This window comes from Macrobrachium nipponense, chromosome 1 (assembly GCF_015104395.2).
Source record: "Macrobrachium nipponense isolate FS-2020 chromosome 1, ASM1510439v2, whole genome shotgun sequence".
Classification (NCBI taxonomy): domain Eukaryota; kingdom Metazoa; phylum Arthropoda; class Malacostraca; order Decapoda; family Palaemonidae; genus Macrobrachium; species Macrobrachium nipponense.
Genome location: NC_087200.1, coordinates 73,238,209 through 73,261,102, shown reverse-complemented (window position 1 = coordinate 73,261,102; position 22,894 = coordinate 73,238,209). Strand labels below are relative to the sequence as shown.

The 22,894-nt window shown below is 35.5% G+C and overlaps 1 protein-coding gene across 1 annotated transcript in view; it reads left to right on the top strand.

Moving 5' to 3' along the window:
- Positions 1-409: 409 nt before the first annotated feature.
- LOC135219384 (trafficking kinesin-binding protein 1-like) overlaps positions 410-22,894 on the top strand; it is a 398,078-nt gene continuing 375,593 nt past the window's right edge. Inside the window, exon 1 of the mRNA XM_064256111.1 lies at positions 410-490. Coding sequence (XP_064112181.1) covers positions 425-490 — 66 coding nt within the window. The 5' untranslated portion in view covers positions 410-424. The remainder of the gene's footprint in view (positions 491-22,894) is intronic.

Here is a 22,894-nt window from a genome sequence, read left to right as displayed (position 1 = left end):
GATGTAGTGACGGTGGACTTAAGGTCACTTCGTTTTGACATTTTGTGAATAAGCTTTATGTGATAAACGCACACAAAACTAATTAACCGTGTGCCCTTTGTGCCAGTATTTGTAAGTTTGAATAATTTTTTGTGGATCTTGCTATTATAATTTTTCTTAAATCAGAACAGAGACTGTTCTTAATCTTAAATGATATTTCAGCATCGGGTGGATAAAATTTTTATGATAAATACACGAATATATTTAAGCTTTGCACTTGGATGGGCATCTTTTAAACACTAAGTGAATTGAAGCTTTTATAACATTAAAAAGTAAAAACTCCAAAATAAGATCATTTGGCTATTTGCCCGTATGTTTAAGCGGCATCTCTGTTTGAAAGTTGGTAAATTACCACCAAGGTAACTCAGACAGTACATATTTCAAAATGAAAAAGGATATGTTGGTGGACGCATTTTCCCCGAAACTTCCTACATGCAGTCACTCGTCTATGGTAAGTTTAATATTTTATTATTTGATTTGATTCACGCTGTGGTGAAAGCCGAAGGCTAACACATTCTGGAGTTTCTCCTCTAAAGGAAAAATAAAGATGGTAAATAAACACACACGCACATACTTGTATATCTATACGTTTATATATTTAGATAAAAGAAACATTTGACGTGTTTTTATTATTATTATTATTTTTTTAATCGGCTATCCTTAAATTTAGCTCTGTCTAGGGGTTTGCCTAATATATATCTTAGGCCGGACTGTGAGGTTTAAAGTTCTGCATACGTCATATTGATCATTTCTTTAACAAATATTCATATTCGACGTGAACAGACTTGTCTTATCTCGTTGCAGCTCTGCTGAAAACGGCTGAAGTTTCGATAGAAGTATTTCCTTGGAAAGAACGAAGTTTTGATAGTAGTATTTGCTTTGATTTCTTCCAGGGGAGTCAAATATTCTTGTTTTGATTTACACATTTATGGAAAGAGAGATTTGATGTTATTCCATTTTAAACTCGGATTAAAATCAAATGAACACACTGTTCTCTCAATAGTAAGATGCTTTATCTGTTCGTGAACCTTTTCTGTATAAGGAAGATAGCCTGTGAATAGTAGACCACGTTTAGACATGCCGTCGTCTAGCTGGGGCTAGCTAGCTTCTCTCACTCCTGGTCCCTCAACAAGCATGCAGAATAGAGGTACCTTTACCCACACTTTGGAACATTATGTCTCTAGGCCCCTAGGGTCAGGACGTGCCTTTTGAACTCTCTCCAATATTACCGTCATTTTAGATTCAGAATTGTGCATAGGCTAGACGAGATTTATTGCATTTTCTAGTTCCCATTAGAGAAATTTGCGGATATATTGCAAGATTTTCAGCTGCAAGGATGAGAGAGACATTTTACAGCATTATGTAGCAGATAACGATGTATTAGCATTAACTTTATTGCTTGGTTCATATTCAACAAGATTTTAAACACGGTTCATTTTCCGGCTCATCAGATTTTTCCGCAATGCAGTGATTAACTTGAATAATTGAAGAAGGAGAAAATATTATTTTCATTCCGAGCAGATTTGTTACAGAAATCTTTGTAGGTCTGCCAGCTTCGAAGTTATTGGAAAAAGTTTTACTTCCCCCATGAGAGTAGAGAAAATTATTATCGTCAAGTCTTTGTGCATTTTTTCTTGACTTTTGTTGAAACGACTTCATGTTTTTTATTGCCGTTAAACGTGATTGTTTTTTAACTGAGAAGAACCAATGATCAAAATGAATCGGGCCATAAATCTTAAAGGTGGAGAAATGTTTTTCTCTTACCAAAGGGCTTTTAAAGGAGAACTCCCCTTCAGGAGGCAGGCTGTCCAATCCAAGCATCGCCTGTTGCCTCCCCGTCAATACCAGCCGACGGTGCTGGATTGTAATGCTGCTGCAGATGCTGGCAGATGTTTCGAGCGGTTGTGTGGGCTGACGCCGGAAGGAGAGAGAGACAAACTCGGATGCTGGATGTTATAGTGTCTAGACCAGGGTTTGCTAACCCTTTTGATGACTCCAGACCCCCGATGAATTGCCCAGTATGGTTCCATACCCACTTTGCTTAAGTCCATTTAAGGACTATTTGTTGACAATATAACTTAATACACTTAGTTTAAAGCATACTTTAGGGATGAATAGGTAGGAATAGAACTTACACGAAAACCAGAAGCATATATAGTTTTAGGTAGTTATTTATTTACAAAATGTACCCTTGTATGCATTGACACATTGAAATCAAATATATACAAATATCCAGAGATCAAGTTCCATATCCCAGCATGTGGTTCTCATATCCCCAAGGGGCATGGATACCCCACATCTAGACCGTGGGATATGTTAAGAACCCCTGGTCAAGACGTTTCTTACTAATATTACCTATAGTTCTCTGTAAGATATTCGTTTTTTCATATTTTATTCTCCCAAGAAGTCCAACATTTCTTATTTATTGAGGAAGGTGTTTAACTCAGCTTTGTGGATTAGCTGCTACGAGTTGGCGCTGAATAAGGATGTTTTGGATTAAGGATGATGTTGGCTATAGTTACACATAGAGTATTCCAAAGTAATTTATTATTTCCATATTTAATTTTTGACGATGCATTTAATTTCCGTTAACCAATGAATCGTTCACAAATCGTAAAAAATATATTTCGTTTTTGGGGTGCAGATGAACTGTGGAATTAATTTCCCAGAACGAATGCATTTTTGTTGTGATCTAACAACCCAATAACGAGTTCAGGGTCCATGAAAAATACTAAATTAACGCAGGAAAACTGTTTCGGCATCACCTACTATTACTAAAGCTAAAGTATTAGTATCATACTAATTACAGCGTTATCTTTTATTTCAATTTTTTAGTTCCTTAAGTATATTTCCCGAAATTTTAAGCGTGATATCTTTCATCTAAAATCCCGTGGAGTCCCTGACTATTGGTTAATGCTGGTTTTATTTTTATATCATGGTTAAGCTGTACACAAGAGAATATCAGTGTCACGTGCAATGCTGCGCACTTAGGAAGTTCCATTCCAATGTTACTGAGCATCCATTTTGGGATGGCTTCATTATAAAGTCTAGTTGGTCGCCCTTTTGCAAATTTTCCTAATTTGATAATTTTTCAAATCCTTGTGAGAAAATGTTACCGGAAGAATTTTAAGATGTTAGGTAATCATTCAATAATTGTGGAAATGTATAATGACGTATCCCTTGGAAGAAATGAGACTGGATAAATTAATGTTGTAAACGTTGTGCAACTGAAAACAGACGGAGGACAGTTTTCAAAACGGTACTTAGATTCTTATCATGGTAATGATCATTCCGAAAGTTATTGCCTTGTTAACTAAAAATTATCCATCGCCATCATCAACTCGAAGGCCGTTTGACTGAAGTCTCTCTCTGTGAAATTCCTGTTTTTCTCACTTCTGCAAATGATCTCCACTCATCTCCAGCTTCTCTTCTAATAATTCTCATTCAAGTATGTCGGGGTTTTCACTTACTGGGAGTAAGCCTACCAACTACTTTGATGTTGTTGTTGTTGTTCTTGTTTGGGGGGGTTAGGAAAGCCTAAAAAGGTCTGAAAAGAGTGTTTCGCGTAGAGGTGAAGATTCAGGAATTTTAGAATAGGATATTTATGATTTATTTATTAGGATGAAAATGTAAAAATTAAATAATGTGCATGTTAAGCGGTACAGAAAAATTATTTCTGATAGAAAATAGCGTATTTATTTTAATTTTCGTTGGTGAAACAGATCTCTATTTAACCATAGATTTTAGCACGCGCTCCGAGTAAGCTGGAGGTCTGATCACGCCTTGTTTTCTTTGTTTTAAGTCTTCAGGTGTTCAGAGACACTTAACCCATATTGTCTCCGAAACCCATAATGTCTCGTACTTTTCTCCCCATATAGTACGAGCTACATGTCCAGTTTCTGTATGTCCCCTTTATCATTATTTTTATCATCATCATCATCATCATCATTATCATCATCTACTTATGGAACTGGTTTAGCAACATCCCCTATATTTTCTCACTCTACCTTGCCATTTGACTCCGAATAAATCTCTTAACACTTCATTTCCATATCGATATGATACAGTTTCATAGTCATACCATGATTTGTCTCCGTGCAGAAGTTAAGATTCATACTAGACTTTATATGATCTTACTGCTTTATGCAGTCCTGGTCTGTAAGGATCATTATTCAGACTACACTTTGTTTGATTTTGCTTTTCAAGTCTTTCACAAAGTTGAAGCTCAAGAGAAGCGATATTAGATATTTTTCTAAATATTTGCTCGGTTCAATGTTATTTCATCTTTGTGCATTCTCTGCTTTCAATATTTCTTTTTTTTTTCTTCTTGCTTAAATCTAAGTAAAGTCCCATCTATGTGGATAATACATTCTTCTAGGCAAGCTTTGTTTTTAAATCGTGTGGTGTTTTACTAATTAGAACAGTGTCATTTGCGTTTCTAATCCTGTCAAGTTTCTGCCTTTCGTACGACTCCAGCCATACGCTGTTAAGTGGCTGATTATTTAGTTTTTTCTTTTATTATTATAAAACTTTCCGTCATATCCGTCATCAAAATAATGTACTTCATTCTATATGTTGTATTAAATTCGTGTATTAGTGGTGATGCTCTCTGTAGCCAGGGTCGCGTTAACAGTCATTTTTATATCATAAAAAGCTTTGATGCTAATTTTAGCAGGCCCATGAAGGCTGTTTTTATATTCCAAATTTAGGACAGAGGTTATTGTGAAAGGATGGCCTCGATATTTTGCGCGTCATAAATTGACAATGAGAGAGAGAGAGAGAGAGAGAGAGAGAGAGAGAGAGAGAGAGAGAGAGAGAGAGAGAGATTGCATAGGGGATTCATATGAGAGAGAGAGAGATTTATGATAACAAGATACAGAGGGAATAGAATGGGGATTAAGAACGAGAAAGGGACTTATTTTGACAAAATACAAAGGGAATAGAATAGGTGAGGGATTACTGACGAGAGAGAGAGAGAGAGAGAGAGGAGAGAGAGAGAGAGAGAGAGAGAGAGAGAGAGATTTATGATGACAGATTACGGAGGGAATAGATTGTTGGGGTAATTAATGATCCAGAAGTAGAATATTGACGATTACGAGATGTATTGAGAGAGAGAGAGACGAGAGGATGTAGATGGAGAGGAGAGGGAGAGGAGAGAAGAGAGAAGATTTATGCATGGACCAGGAATTACGGGGGGAATAGGAAATTAGACGGGGATTAACTGACCAGAGAGAGAGAGAGAGAGAGAGAGAGAGAGAGAGGTTGGAGTAAGTGATGCTGACGAGAGAATGCAAATGCCGCGCATCTATGTTCCACCTAGTACTGGTAGCAGAAATGTCTAACTCTACGTAATATCATGACTTGCAGAATAGCCTTGACAATAGCATTGTTTTGCCATTGTGCTGACACAAAGGGGCTGAAACTGCTTCAGGGATCGCCTGCTCTCAGCTTTTAGTCGTCCATTGACTCTTCTCAAGCTTCTTCACTCCCCTTCAATGTTGCATTGACTTTATCCAAAGGAAATTGGTCATTTTTTTATACAGCATCTTGATTGTACTATATATGAAAATTGGCCTACTGATGTTGGGTGTTTTTTCTGAAATCGAATAACGTTTTTCACTTATATTTTATTACCGTTGTTCCTCTCAATCAAACATTACGTACAATAAAGCAGAAGTAAATGTCCTTGAAGCTCAGGTCATCTCACCGCCGAGTTTATTATTCATGTGTTAAGACCTTTCGATTTATGAGGTTCATATTATAGTGGAATAAGAAGTAAGTTATGTCATTATTAAATAATAATTTTAATAAACTTGTCCTACCTGTTTACGGCATTAGCATTTCATTGATTGGCCGATCTTACCTTACTCCCAGTCAATGATTCAGTATACACGGGTAACACAGTAATGATCTGGAATGTCATATAGCGCTTGTTGTCGACTTCAACACATTTCCGCTTACTCGGGGAGTAATCCTACAAAATGACTTTGTTATCGTTGTTGTTCTTGTTCTTGTTGGGGGTGGGTAGGAAAGGTCTATGGAAGAGCCTAAAAACGCCTGAAAAAAGTGTTTCGCGTTGAGGTAAAAGATGCAGGAATTTTAGGATAGGATATTTATAACTTATTTATTAGAATGAAGTTGTAAATAATAAATAGTGTGCATTTATTTTTATTTACGTTAAGTTAGGAATATGATGTTTACAACTTATGCGTGACGGGAAAATCTTGCAAACGTCCCGAGTATGCTGGAGGTCGGATCACGCCTTGTTGTATCTGCGAGCTTCATTAATACATCGATTGCTTCCATTAAACAATAATAATTTCGTAAGTTTTATATATATATATATAATATATATATATGTGTGTATATATATATATATATATATATATATATATATATATATATATATATATATATATTCACATATGATGGTATTATGCCCAATATGTCGAGTCCTTTTTCGTCTACGGTTATTGGAATATTATTCTGTCTGAATGACGGTGCCATTTCACAATCATTATATTAGAGACGTAATGCAGGTTTATGATTTTGAAGTAAACAATTACATTTAATCGGAAGATACGTAGGGCCATCTTCTGTTCGCCCTCTCTCAACAAGAAACTACGTAGTCTATCGCCTGTGGTGGCTTTGCCATCATGATTATACCGCATGGTTTAACTATATAATTTCAGGGAACTTTAGATATCGCCTTTTGTGTTTGTGCTTATATAATTGCCAGATTCCCAGCCCGTAACCATCTTCATTCAGTTGTAGTAACACGGTGATATGCTAAACACATCAGAGATCTTTCATTCCCTGAATTTCAAAACCGGAGAACAATCTTCCTCGTGTCGGTAACGCTGATGCTCGTGAATGAAAATGAGGTTACTCTGTAAAAACGCAGTGTGTAGCCACATATTTAGTTTGTGTGTGATTAGCTACGATACCTTCCTTTTCCTAAACCCCACGTTTGCAGCTGCTTTTGAAATTTATTCAAAAAGAGCTATGGTACGTCACAATACATACCTCCCTCGTACATTATCGTAATTGCAACGCCATAACAATTCTAGTGCTGCTATATAGCTCTATCACCTCTGGATTAACTTTACTGGGGTTATTCTTCAGCTGTTGTTTGTGTAAGAATTATAATGTACTTTGGGTGGCTTATAATAACAGTTGACTTGGACTCCTAACCGCGGTCTTTTATTTTACTGGCTGAATGTAGATGCATCACTGGAAGAACTATTCTCTCTCTCTCTCTCTCTCTCTCTCTCTCTCTCTCTCTCTCTATATATATATATATATATATATATATATATATATATATATATAGATATATATATAATATATATATATATATATATATATATATATATATATATATATATATATATATATATATATATATATATATATATATATATATATATATTTATATATATAAATATATATATATGTATATATATATATAGTAATGATAAAAAATAGCCATAAAAACGCCGAAAATATAGTACTTTCCTTCTATGAATTTGGGGTTTTATGAGCTCCTTTATTAGATGGAATTTTGTTGTGACAACATTTTTACCAGTCATACATATATGCATATATATATATATATATATATATATATATATATATATATATATATATATATATATATATATATACACACACATACATTACACAAACAACAGCTAAAGAATAACCCCAGTAAAGTTAATCCAGAGGTGGTAGAGCTATATAGACAAAAGCAGCTGCAAACGTGGGGTTTAGGAAAAGGAAGGTATCGTAGCTAATCACACACAAACTAAATATGTGGCTACACTTCGTTTTTACAGAGTAACCTCATTTTCATTCATGAGCATCAGCGTTACCGACACGACATTCATGAGAAAAAAGAAAATAAATACTGTCTCGATACTCTATGGTAGATTCTTCTAGGTTTGTGAAAGTAATACAAAGAATATTTTTTTAAAAGCTGTATCAACAGAGGTGATATTATATGCTATATATATATATCAATATTTATATATAATGTATATATACTACTATATATCTAATATTATATCATATATATAGATATATATATTTATATATATATATATCTATATATATATATATATATATATATAGATACTATATATATATATATATATATATAATATATATATATATATATATATATATATATATATATATATATATTATATATATATATCACACCTCTGTTGATACAGCTTTTAAAAAAATATTCTTTGTATTACTTTCACAATCCTAGAAGAATATACCTTATGAATTATCGAGACAGTTTTTATTTTCTTTTTTCTCTTCTATGTCATAGGCCAAAGCGAAAGGTCAGATTTGCCAAGAAGACTGTGATAGACTTACCCTCTGAAGAAGAACCGACAGACCTGCTTCTTAATGAAAGACAGCCTATAAGGGCTACGAGGAAAGCAAAAGGAAGCGATTATCCTGCATAGTGATGAAATGCTGTATTGGCCACTGAGGAAGTGATAGAGGTACCTCTTGAAGAGAGAGAAAAAAAGAGGTTATTGATCAATACCCCAATGGACATCGCTCTCAAAGAACTAAAGAGATTATTGACGAAAAATGATTTGATAGGCCTACCTCTTAAGTTTTGCTGGCCAGGAAGGAAACAAAAGACCTGCCTTTCAAAGTAATCGGGATAATCTTCCCTTTTGAAATAAGAAGTGGTATATTGTGAAGACGTGAAATTCCAGCCTCTTAAAGAAAGAAAGGTTATAATCACCAAGAAGGAACAGGAACACCTGTCTCTTAAAGAAAGCAAGGTTATATTGACTAAGACGGAATAAAAAGTATATCGTTCAAAACGTAGACGACAGGCCTTCCTTTAAATAAAGAAATGTCATATTGGCCAGCACTGGAAGTAAAAGATGTGCCTCTTAAGAGTGAGACGGTATAGTTGCTAGGGAGGAGACAGTAGACCTGCCTATTAAAGAAAGAAATATTGTGCTAGCCGGAAACGAAACGATAACTCTGTCTCTTAAAGGAAGAAAGGTTATATTGTTCTAAAAGGAAGCTCTTGAAGGAGGCAAAGATATATTGGTCACAAAATTAAAGACTTGCCTTAAAGAGATAATCGTGCCTCTTAAAGAGGAAAAGGTTATATATTGGCCACAAGGGAAGCCTGGGATCTGCCTTTTAAAGAAAGAAAGGTGACATTGTCCCTCCTATAGAAAGGACAATATTAGCCACGAGGGAAACGGTCAGTCTGCGCAATACACGTGCCTTTAAAGAGGTCAAATTGGCCCCGAGAGCCGCGACAACTGTCCCCCTGAAAGTAAAATTATATTGTCGATAAAGGAAGCGATAGACTTACCTCTTCATAAAAGAAGGGTACTAGCCACAGAGCATTGGACCTCTCTCTTAACGAGAGGAAAGTTATATTGACCATAAAGGAGCAAATAGACATGCCAGTCGAAGAGACGTTGCATAAGTTAGGAAAAAGAAAAGAAGACCGTTCCAGGGGAAGGAATTAAGCAGTCACTGAACTGTGTCATTCGAGTATTACACGTTTCAATTTTAACGTAAAGTGAAGCCTTTGGGTTGACCCCTGCGGCACTTGGGGCCCCTAAATTGAATAACCTGGTGATCGGGTCGGGAGTCGATAGATCTGATGCAGAGAGAAACTCCCAGGAAATTGGTTAGTGATTAGATTAGGGGTCGGTGCCCTACTGCAAGGAAATTATCATCTGAGGTCCCGTCCTTATGGCGAGCGTTTTTTATGATTTATAGTTTGATGAGTTTTCATTCTATTTTTTATTGCAGTATTCACAAAGTATTTAATTTTGTCGCTATTTTGCCTTTGTCTTCTGTTTAGTTTTTGTTTATACTTTTTATGATATTCCTTTTAAATTTTCATTTTTAGTTTATAAGCTTGCTTATGTAGGAAGCCGATGTGATGCATAATTATACCGTTCTCTTTACGTTGCTAAAACGATTATCTCAGTCGTTGTTACTGTTTTCAAAAGCCCTCAGATGTTTGATTCATAGATTGTACACTTTTGTTTTTTATTACACTTTAACATTTCTATGAAATCCGGACAAGTTTCTAAGGGAAACAAGTAAGAAATGTGCTGATGTTTCTTCTGCGTAATCGAGTTTTTCGTACAACATATATATAATGTACTAAACTATCAGCTGAGCTACGACCTTTAGTGCTTCAGTTCAGTTGCTCCCCAGATACGGTAGAGTGAGGGTGCGTCGCACGCCTCCAGAAAGTCCTGCCAGACGGACAATACAGGGCTAACTTTAACCTTAAGTAAAATAAAAACCACTGAGGCTAGAGGGTTACAATTCTGTATGCTTGATGATTGGATGGTGGATGATCAGCGTACTAATTTGCAGCTCTCTAACCTCAGTAGTTATTAAGATCTGAGGGTGGACAGGCAGACAAAGCTGGCACAATAGTATTCTTTTACAGACAGCGGAAAAAAATAGATGAAACTAGCAGCAGAGACTATTATCATCCGTTCCATCTTTTTTAAATCCAGCGCGAAATCGAAATGTACTACATTGGCTCCTGATCTTTCTCCGGTCCCGTATTTTGCTATAACGATGATAATGAAAGTCCTGTGTTTGTTGGGCAAAGTAGTTTTTTTTCATAATTTATCGGTCTGATAGATCATTTTACGAATGAATGATTAGATAATCGAGTAATTCTATCATGGTCTTGGGAATAACCTATTCTTGCGTCTCGTTACCGTTTTCAATAAGCCTTTGTTGTGGTAGATGAGGGAAAGAAACGGCCTTTGTACCTTGTAAATTAGCTGACAATTACTTATTTTCACTAAACAACATGGATTCAATCTGGGTTCTGTGTGATGTTAACTCATAAAGTCTCTCTCTCTCTCTCTCTCTCTCTCTCTCTCTCTCTCTCTCTCTCTCTCTCTCTCTCTCTCTCTCTCATATGATTGACAGATAAATAATAGTGGTCAGTTTTAGTAAAAGGTGGGTTTTGATGAAATATACGGTACAGACACCTAATACTGAACGCCAGAATATCTGTAAAGATTAATGATTAATATTCAAAAGAACAAGAATTTCAAGTTAATTGTTGGGACACGTTAACAGCAACACACCAACTCTCAGTTATTTATTACAGAAAATCTAATTTACCAACTGAAAAAATTCATTAGTATAAAAATTATAAAACTTCATGATGAGAAAATGTTAGGCAGTTTGAGATGATATGTTTAGGTTATAAGGAAGTAAATGGGTCGCAAAACTTAAGAAATTAATCGTTTTTAGAATAAAGTCGACCTCATAGAATATCATCGAAACAAATTTTGTTAAATGCCATCAAAGTTTTCGGACTTAGTATATTCAAATTCCGAACTGCAAGTATCAGCATAGAAGTATTTATTAAAACGTATTAATTAATGTAAAATTATTATTATTATTATTATTAATGTTTCAGAATGTATAGACCACTCACTAAGAACACTAGCTATTGCATGAGTTGTAAGTAACATTTATGTACTGTGAGCAGTTTTGTTGTACTGTTTATTGATGAAATTGAAAATTTCGATATTTTTCTGTTTCCTGTGGTATTTTTCCAAAATTTTTTATCAGGGTTCTTTCCTCAGATACAAACGAGAAAATAGAAGTTTCTAAAGAAAAGTGCGTTGAAACTAATACCCATGTTATATGTATCTAATTGAGTTATACTTAAATAGGTAACAAGTTCGTTTTCTGTAAGAGTTTACAGTAAGAAAACGAGTCATATCAGCAAAACATGCAGTGATACTTGCGTAGAGTTTAGGGTGACATTCTCTTTAGCAATTTGTCTACGATACGTGTTGTCCTCTCCTATTTTTATTATTATGATTGTATTATTTAGCTTTCCGCTATTTTCAAAAAGTGTTTAATTCTCAATTTTTAACCATATGGATCTTGCCCCTTTTTAGATATTCGAGTTCACTGTTCAGTGTTTAGTTGTTAATCAGTCAATTGCAGAACGTAGATCTAGTTAAGTATGATTAGCATTGCTGTCTTGAGGCTCACGGACTGTAATTGGAGTTTGAGGGGTCTTGTGTATCGTATCAGTAATAAATAAACAAATTTTTAAAAAATGTCTACTGTACATAACACAAATGCAACGAGAAAACTTGGCCAGTTTCCCTTCTTAGTAATATCTATTGTAAATGTACCTTTATCCATGGAAATTACATTTAAGGGCTTGTAAATAATATGTACCTCTGTGCTAATGGAATTGTTCATGCTGGAAATGCTTTGAGGAAGACGTATACTGAAGAACTCGGCGAATCTAAAATCTAGCTTTCGCTTTATTACTGTTGCAAATCTTTGTTCCGTATACACATCTGATTCATATATAATTATTTAATCGCTGCATACATCATAACTTCCATACAGTTTTTACAGATACTCTGTCAATTTTTTGCAGTATGAACAAATTGTTTTTTTCATATTTTTCCACAGTTTTGAAACCATTTAATTTTGTTGAGTGTGAAATGAAATAGATTTACTAATTTATTAATGAAGTTATTCACACGGGACAGCGCCATGGTCAGGAAAGTAAATGAATTATAGCAAGCAAATGAACGCACAAGTAGATGAGTGTAAAAGCGTTTCATAGTCAAAGAAACGCAGCGTATGTAGGCAGCAGTACATCAGTTTGAAGCTTAAGGCATCAATATTCTAAACCTTACCAGATGCTGTAGTCAGTTCCACAGTAGAAGGAATGACAAACTTTTATTACAGCCTACTGTTGCATAATGGGAATCAAAACATTATGGATTTTGGAATTTCAGGAAATGAATAGCACCCACTAACTTAAAATGAAAGACACTGAAGGTGTAGGTATAAATTCTTTATCTCGATAAAACCTAAGGCGTGTGGACGAGTATGAAACCTTCTATTGAGGGTCAGTCTTATAACCCTTTTGTTGGATAGGAGACCACCTATTTTTAAAACGTTTATACCAGGAAATTGTTTATACACCATCATATCTCGCATATCGTGTCCCACCTCAAGTTTTAGACAGGGTATTTAATGATTCAAGCTGTTGCAGTTGTCTTAAAAAAAGACAGAGAAAAAAAAGACTGTAAACAACCTTGCAGGGTGATGTCGCATATCGATCTACAGACTGTATGCAGATCGGATGACTAACCCTTGGGAAGGATAAGACATGTACTTAATAAAATACTCTCATCTTGCACTGAAGAAGAAACCTTTTTGTTAAAATTCCTGACTTCAGTAACTGTGGAAGATTCATGAACACAGATGGGCAAAATCCTCATCTCTCTAAATCTTCAGTCATGTTTGCCGTCCAGAAGCGGGCATTTCATCATTCAGTGAATGGAAGTATGCCAACAAGGAGCTGCTACGCTTAAAATCTATAGTAGAATGGTAAATGGCATAACTCCTAAGAAATGAAAACATGCAAGTAATAACCGCAAGCAGAGTCTGACATCTGGAACGGTTCGCTTCCAGATTCTCCAGTTAGCCTTCTTTGGACCTTATTAGAACCACTGTATAGCAGGGTCGAACTCTCGAGTTTAATAGATGTATAGTTATGCTACTACCTCTCTCTGAAGATGTTCACAATACCTCGGAGACCAAGGTGCATCTTTGACAAATGAGATTAGGTACCAACTTGTGTAAGCTGAGCTACTTTTTCACTGACTACTAAGAGTTTGCTGTTTTCACCATTCAAACGCCACTAAATAGGATTTCGACATTTGCATTGGAAAATCAGCTGATCGAGGATGCTAGGTAAAAAGTGTGTGAGAGAGAGAGAGAGAGAGAGAGAGAGAGAGAGAGAGAGAGAGAGGGGGGGATGAGAGCAGAGAGATGAGAGGGGGGGGGGGGGGGGGGGGTTTACTCATTTCCCGACACGTGGTTTGCTAACCTAGCATATCAGTCTGTCAGAATTGTTTTAGTTAAAACTGTGTACTTTCTTAACTCTCAGGTGTCTCATTTAGTGCTTATGTTCAAGAGGCAATAGGTCTTCATTGATTGTGGAATCCTCCCTTGAAATGGGTAGGTGATTAGAATCTGTTGAATAATAAAGTAAATTTTGATATTATATGCAATTCGGAATAAACGCTCCATTGTTCATTGCTGATCTGTCGCAATAAAACGGTCTAAAAATACTGTTTTAACGCTACTGATTTGCCTGTCGAAAATTACCTTTTATGTTTTCGCCACCTAAAGTTGGGACGCTCTTATATATTTTGCTCGTGTTGATTCAATTGCGAATAATTAGATCCTTTTCCTTAAATAAGGCCCCTTTAAATAAGCAACCCAGAACGTAATCATTTTATGAAATGGAGCATTGTGGATGAATTATGCTTGTAATGATTTGTCCTGTACCTGAGTCATGTTTCTTTTTAGTAGTTGATAGAATTTACATTATGATGAGAGTGAATAATTTAGCGGATAAACCTTAATTTTGAATAAGCTTATATTTCTCCCCTGATGTAATGTAATGCCATCATTCTTATGTCCATATGGTTAGAAATATCGGACTGATATGAATTGCTGTGATTTCAGATGATATATGAATATCATAAAAAAAAGAAAAAAAACATTCATCCAAGTATCTAAATACTTGGATGAAAGCTCCTCAGTCTAAATGCCTTTAGTATATCCTGAGGTGAAGTTTTCAGGATTACGTCAACAATTCTAAATGATTATTATTATTTTTTTATTATGCTTTTGACGCAGAGTAACATATAAGACAGTGTTCCTCATGATATTATTTTTTATTTGCCTTGATGTTTCCTTTGCCCGACTTTACAGCCGTTTCAGTTTTGAATTAAATATATTTGGAATTAGATTTGTGTCAGCCAGCTTTTTGAACATTCTTTACTTTGAGAAGTTGAGTATGGGACATTTCATATTTTGATTACTGAGTTATTGCAACATTCTTGATTGTCCTTTTTTTTTTTAGGTTTTGAATATTATAAGACATTCAGTCTTTGCGAAAGTTATATGCTTTTGGCTGATTACATACTCTGCGTAGTTTATATTTACAATGAGTTTAGGACTTTTGAAGGAGTTTAGGTTGACGGGTGAAAAGAATTAGGACTTTCAAGAACCAGTAAAGGTGTTCAAACTGCTGTCCTGTTTATGAATAACATTCCGTTATGCGAGGAAACTTGACTCATCATTCTCATGTAAAGCAGAAAATACATTTGCGTGCGTTTACCATTAGATATAATCAACAATAATTATGACATTTCTCTTTAGTACATCTTTGTATTGCACAAAACCATTTGCTGTTGGATGGTATTATGGTCACCTTTTTTTTTAGTGCACAGCCAATTTTGTTTATTTCCGACACCTTTGTTTCCACATCAAAACACGAATAGCTCGTTGGAAGCTCATGAAGAACGTGATCAGTCGGTACTGGAATCCTATTTTGTTCAAGTTGTTCTGACTTTTTCCTGTGTTAAATTTTGTTTCTTGCGACAGCTATTTACGTAGGTTCATCAATATTTTCTGTGTAAGGATGTGGGGATTAAGTATGCTTATATCACAAAAGCATCTCTCTCTCTCTCTCTCTCTCTCTCTCTCTCTCTCTCTCTCTCTCTCTCTCTCTCTCTCTCTCTCTCTCTCACTTTAGCCAAGGGATTTCACGAGATCACACAGCAACTTCAATTATTTGCATGTAAAAAAAAAAAATGAGGGTCCGTCGGCTCAGTTCTGTTACTTCCTGCAAGTTCCCCACCCTCTTAAAATCCTTCATGAATCTCTTGGATAATGTCCAAATATAGATTATTATTATCAAAGAGTTCACAAAGGAATTATCCAAAAATTATTAGTTCCATTTTATTGATTTCCAAATCTTGCGGAGGAGGAAGTTTTGGCAATTGTAACTGTGATAAAACATGTTGCCGGATGAATTATTCCGTTTATGAAATATTTCATACTTTGTTAAAATTTCTTATAGTTTAATACCATTCTTCCTGCTTACGTTCTTTCAGGGCATGTCTCATTTATTCAGCGCAGCATACACGTCATTTTCCCAATTCAAATCTCTCCTGATTATGAGAAAGGCCGGCTACATTCCTATTCATATTGAGAAACTTGGCTTTGTCATGTGACGTCATTGGGTTGGTGTTCGCCAAAGTGAGGGTTTTGGGTACCAGGCCTATTTGGAATTTGCAGGAAAGTGATGGGGGATATCTTTGTCAAAGTGACGACGCTCAAGTGAGGGAACAGATAAAGAAGTTTTTATATTTGTGAAGGCAAAGTTGGAAAGCCCACTGTACTTGTCCTCCCCAGAATAAAAAAATAAATAAATAAAAAGGAAGTGAGCACACCCAATAACAAAATAAAGACCCACTACCAGAAAAGAAACTCATTTTAGATTTTGGAGAAAACCGTAAACGAGAGAGAACCTATTATTTGGCGATTGAAGAAAGAACTAAAAAAATGTTACTAGAAAAAAATCTTTGTAATTAGTAATCGAACTTGATAAGTACTATTTAGAATTCCAAGTAGTAAACTTCAACGAAGAGCATAAGTGGGATAATATACAGGACTTTTGTAGTCACCATATTTATAGGGATAGTTCTCAAATTCACAAAAAGTAAGATAGGCTTTCAAAATACGCATTGTGCACTAGGCTGTTAGTTGTTTGTTTTAGTTGGGAGCCTATAATATCGAGAACCAGAAAATACTTAAAAATTCATCTTTGTGCCCACCTAAAGCAAATCGGAAACAGCCATGGACGCTAACGCTTTTACAGGATTCTAAGGGCTGCTGTGACAAGCTTTGTGTGCTCTACCATGAGTGTAATCCAGTGCAGGAGAGAAACTCCAAGGCTTCCTGGGCACAGCTAAGCACAACATGTCCACTGAAACTGTTTTGAAAGTGTCCTTAGTCTTCCTCTTTCCCCGGCCAGGATCAATCTCAGGGTCTCTCACCGTTGAGCCAAGGAAGATGAACTTGGTATCTACTGGAATTTTAACTGGAGAAAAAAAATAGAATCAATTTTAGCGACCTTGACAGCTTTATAACAGAATAACTTGCCGACCTTTTTTTTTCTTCTTTTTTTAAGATCTGAAAAATGTTTGTAATCACTTATTTTTCACCGTTTGAATGCGGCAAAACTAAAAAAGAATAAAAAATTCAGTTTTTAAAGGCAGATTCGTATTTCGGGTTAAGAAAGGGAAAAGGATGTAGGTGTTAGTCTGGGTTTAAAGTAAATAGTTGTGCTGCGGATCGAGAAATGCGTTTAGGGTACCTTTTTATAGTTTTAAGGCATGTGTATACATATGTATATATAATAATAATAATAATAATAATAATAATAATAATAATAATAATAATAATAATAATAATAATAATGATAAAAGAGAGTGACAGCAGTCTCTGAAATATAGTGCTTCCTTTCTATATTTTGGCGTTTTTATGGACTTCCTTTTAGTAGATGGAATTCTGTTTTCTGTTGTAACAGGAAATTTTTAACTAGTTATATATATAATTAGATATATAATACTAGATATACTAGTATAATAATATATATATAGTATATATATATATATAGTAGATAGAAGATAGTATATATATATATAGATATATATATATAATAATTATGGTTGCTCGGGGTGAAATATGCCATATGGTTGAGGTCCTAACCCAGCAGTTGACGTTGACCTTCAAGAACATTAAGACATTTTTTGTTGAGTTGCAATGGAATGTAACAGAATATGCTAAAACGCTCTTCTTCGCTTTTAAGTGAATTTGAGCTCTATTACTGATGAAGCGGACATCCTAACCATTCGACCCCTGGAACTCTTTATTTTAATCTGTGTATTTCTCTCTTTACTGCAATTCTTGGGTCGGTTTTTCGATGAAATGTCTATCATTTATGAGAACATGTGCGCATCCCACCTGCAAAGGGAGAGGTCTAGTTTTTTTGGCAAATTCCTGAGGTTAAGAGAGAATGAATCTTGATGAATTCGAATCACAAAGTTCATATAATGTACTGAGTGCTTTCGATGATAAGGAATAAGTAAATTTAAATAAAAATCAGGAAATTCCACGTAAATCCGCAGTAGAGAGAAAATACAAGTAAAAAATACTTGTTTATCTATTCACTCCCCAATCAGTTCATAAGATTTGATTTCAGGTAAGAAAATCTGCACGCATCCCTTATAGGACAATGCAATCTTCTGGGATCACGTCCTCGGTGCAGTAAAATTTGTTTGTTTGCTTCATTCTCGCTTTCCGTCGGGATTTCCTGAGAGTCTGAGGTCTTGCCTTGGTCTTGCAAACACCTTTGAGGGAGGTGGGAGGGAGGTGATATTTGGGGCAAGGAGGTTAGGGATGCCCTTGTCAGAATCTCTGGAGTTTGTGGCCATTTCTCTATTGCCTTATCAGGCTTTATTATCTTCTTTCTCTCTCACTCTCTCTCTTGGGGGGGAGGGGGAGAGAGGGTGGGGGTTTCCCTTCTTCTTTATTTTATTTTTGTATCTTCAGTTCCTTCTTCCGGTTTTTTTAAAAAGGAGAGCAGGATTTGGGGGAATTTTGTTTTCTCAAGTTCTTTGTTTAAATGCTTAGTAAACGTATCCTTATTCCTTATTACAATGGCCACGCGGTGTAGGCCAACTTCACGATTCCTTAATATTTTTAGGGGACGATTTCCCTTAACTCACTTGAAAACTCGAATAGGAAACGAAATTAAAAATTCCTCCCTTACCAAACCGAGCTTTGTGTCTGGCGCTTGAACTAATGTATATGAAAACAGGTATGAGCTTTTTGTTATATACATAATATACATAAATACATACATACATACATACATACATATGGTTGTAGTCCACAAGGGAAAATAAAAGCAGAAATTCATTTTACCTCAACAGTTTCGGCCTCCACTAGCCCTAAACAGCTCTCGATAAGGGCCAGTATAGGCCGATACTGTTGAGCTGTAAGGAAATTCTGCTTTTCTTTTCCCCGGTGGACTACAACCTCATATATCCATCTTCGTGAAAAAAGAAGACTAAAACCTCACACACACACACACACACTATACACACACGATCACACACACACACACACACACACCACACATACATATATATATATATATATATATATATATATATATATATATATATATATATATATATAATGCCTTGAAAAATAATAATTAAAGCTACATTGCTCATTCAATTGTAATGGATTACATACCGATTCACTATGTACTTTGTCAGTTTTCCACATACTTTTGTGAGTTCTTCAGTTTCATCAACTCTATTATCTGAAGTTTGCTCGTGCAGTTGCATTCGTTTGTGCATGGTCTCATATCGGATTCACTTCCGGACATTCATTCTTTCTGCATGCATGCAAAAAAAAAAATTTGTCTATTTATTGCTTTTAGCCCCGGATCTGTTGCCTGCGTCCCGGAGCTTCTTTGTGCGTAATTGCGCACTAAATTTTCCTGTCTTTATTCCTTTACGCACAGTAGTATCTCATATTTGTTGGTTTTCTGTTTATTTAATGTATAATATCATACTAAATTAACACAACTTTATGCTTGTTCCTCTCCCTCCGCTCAATTTCGTATGACTGTGCTTGTGAGCGTGTTTGTTTGCACGCTCTCATTTAACCTTGCCCGGACGTAAAATATAAATTTCCTTCGACCTTCCCGCCTCTGGACACTGTAACCTTTCATGAGTGTTTCAGCTTCCTTCCTTTATTTGCATTATTCCCTTCACCTCTGACTCTTCATGATGGCCTCGCAGGGGAGAAACGAGGCTCTGTGGTGGACGGCAAGATTAGACGGTTTGGATTGACTCCTAAATGTGTTTTAATCCCTCCATTTATTTGACTTATTAAGTGATTGAGTCAAATAGGTTGAGGTTAGAGCATTCTCATCTCATAATAGAAACGCCCTCTCATATATATATATATATATATATATATATATATATATATATATATATATATATATATATATAAATAGATTAATATAATCTTCGTTAATGGCATCGTTCTTTGCTATAGTTTGTAATGGCAACAGATAGAATAATTAAACATATTAGAACAATACATACACACACGCGCCCTCCTTGCATATATATTATATATATCAATATATATATATATATATATATATATATATATACATACAGTTATATACTACATAACATACATAATAACACACATAACGCGCGCACATCACACACACACACACATACACATGTACACATACATACACACACATACACACACACACACACACACACACTGTCTTACGAGAATGAAACATTGCCTCTTCAACTCTGTAAATATATCTAACTTTAATGCATTGGGGTACATGTGAACAGAGTTAAATTGTTATCTGTTGTAGCGCAAAAGTCAAAGTGAGGCATCTCGGCGTCCCTCTGGCCTCTAAGCGAACCCACGTTTTACCCCTTTTACTTTACCTCTTTTACTTTACCTGCATTCCCACTTCTTTTCTTAACTATTACTTCTTAGATCATTGTACCTCATCGCCTTTATTTTCCGCATCTCTTTGGCTTGCTGTCCAACCACTCCAATTCCCCACCCTCAGTGTCCAAAGCGCTGAATGGCTGAAACCGTCGCAATGCCTCGCTTGACTGCAAAAGTTGAATTAAATCATAAAGAGTGGAAGTCTCTCTCTCCCCAACTTGAGATGGAAGATGTGCGCTGGAAAGGAGAAATTCCTCATTTCATATCCTATTAGGGTTTCAAGTAGTTTTCATCGGAAAGCTGATCTAAATCTGAATATAGGGATGTCGAATTTATTGTTTAGTTTTCTTCCTACTTTTGACGTGCATGGTTGATATTTTCAGTTTTAAAATCAGAATATGATTTCAGGACTTAGATCAACTGCAGACATCTCCGCTTCGGTGGTTCAGTCATATCGAGAAGACCCCTTTAAAAAAATGGAACTATTTATACACAGGAGATCAATAACGTATTCACCATCATCATCATTCATGTGTTCCGGTTCTCTCTCTCTCTCTCTCTCTCTCTCTCTCTCTCTCTCTCTCTCTCTGGCATCACAGTGCAAGAGGTAACTTACCTGGCTCACGTACGCAGAGTAAACCCGTGTCTGGTTCCGTGACAGGAAATGAAAGAAAAAGGTGCTTTTCCTTGAATACCCAGTAGATTTCTGTGGATCTAAACAGTGAATATTGTGTCTGTTTGTTAGTAGGATATTGTTGGTCGTAGCCAAAATGTGTATCATTATATTCTAATTTAGAAAAAGGGAGGCTCTTAAGAGGTGATTGGCAACCTTACTGGTTGAAACTAGTCATACATTCTCTCTCTCTCTCTCTCTCTCTCTCTCTCTCTCTCTCTCTCTCTTCCCTTATAAAAGACCCATTATATTACAGATTTTACCGCAAGGTTACAAGTGGGTCACACCTAGGATCAGTTGCTCATATGTGATTCCGTTTAATCTTCACTTCGTAATAACTGATTTATGAACTTCGAAACAAAGGTCAGATGGCTTGACAGATATCCCTTCATAAAATCCCACTGGTGAATTCATCAAAATGAATGATTTTCAGTTACATTTACTCATCAAAATGAATGATTTTCAGTTACATTTACTCATCAAAATGAATGATTTTCAGTTACATTTACTCATCAAAATGAATGATTTTCAGTTACATTTACTCTAAGAATTGTTGTGATCGTATTCTTTATTCTGTTGTCAAGAATTCATAAATTTCCAGAGTGCGAAATTGGCAGTAACCGAAACGAAGGGAGAGTTAAATAAGTGTAAATTTGCTTTTATGACGCAACTTAACGACGCAGTTCCTTTCATCTTCCTCCCGAATTGTGTTGTTTATTGAGCAAAGTTCCTCCTGCGAACTAATCTGAAAAGGCGACTCTGCTATTTTCAAGACCTTTTGTGCCTCCAGAAATGAGTCGGACTAACGAGTTTCATTGTTGAAGGATAATCCTTATACCTTAGCATGTAAAATCTCTCTCTCTCTCTCTCTCTCTCTCTCTCTCTCTCTCTCTCTCTCTCTCTCTCTCTCTTAAGAATATTCTTCTATGTTTTTGGGCACGGTTTAAATTTCTGTTAGTCTTCAATGACGTTCATTAAATGAAATATGTTTTGTTTAAGGGTAACAGCATAATTATTGTATGTTGTTGATGTTCGATGAAGAAAGTTCTGCGCTCGAAACATTACGAGATTTCCAGAAGTCTGCCTTTTCCAGTGAAAATAAGAATACTCCTTTCGTTATCGGAAAGGAAGTAAGATGGGTGTTGTGAAAGTCCTTTCTTTGGACCCTGGGTACTGTTCCTTGCCCTTTTAAGCTTCTTGGGATCATTACTTGAAAATGAGGAATGATACCAGTGAATCTTGAGTGAGTCTCAGAGAAGCCCATGAGGGAAAGGAAAAAGTGCGATAAATATTATCATTTGTTGCCAGCCACGGGGTAAGAGTAACTTTAGTGAAAATTCCGACTTTTTTTCATCTGGCAAACAAACAGATTGAGAAACTGCGCAAAAAAATCATAAACTTATCCAGGACGATAAGGCATAATCGACCTCCAGCTTACTCAGTTGCGCGCTAAAATCTGTCAAATAGAACTTTGTTTCACCAACGAAAATTACAATAAATAAGCTATATCTTATTAGAAATAATTTTTCTGTACTGTTTAACGTGCACATTATTTATTTTTTACATTTTAATTTTAATAAATGCATCATATTTAATTTTAATGTATCATAAATAACGTATCCTACAATTCTTGTATCTTTAACTCATCGTGAAACACCTTTTTTCTAGACCTTATTAGTCTTTTCCATATGGCTTTCCTACCCCGCCAACAACAACAACAACAACAAC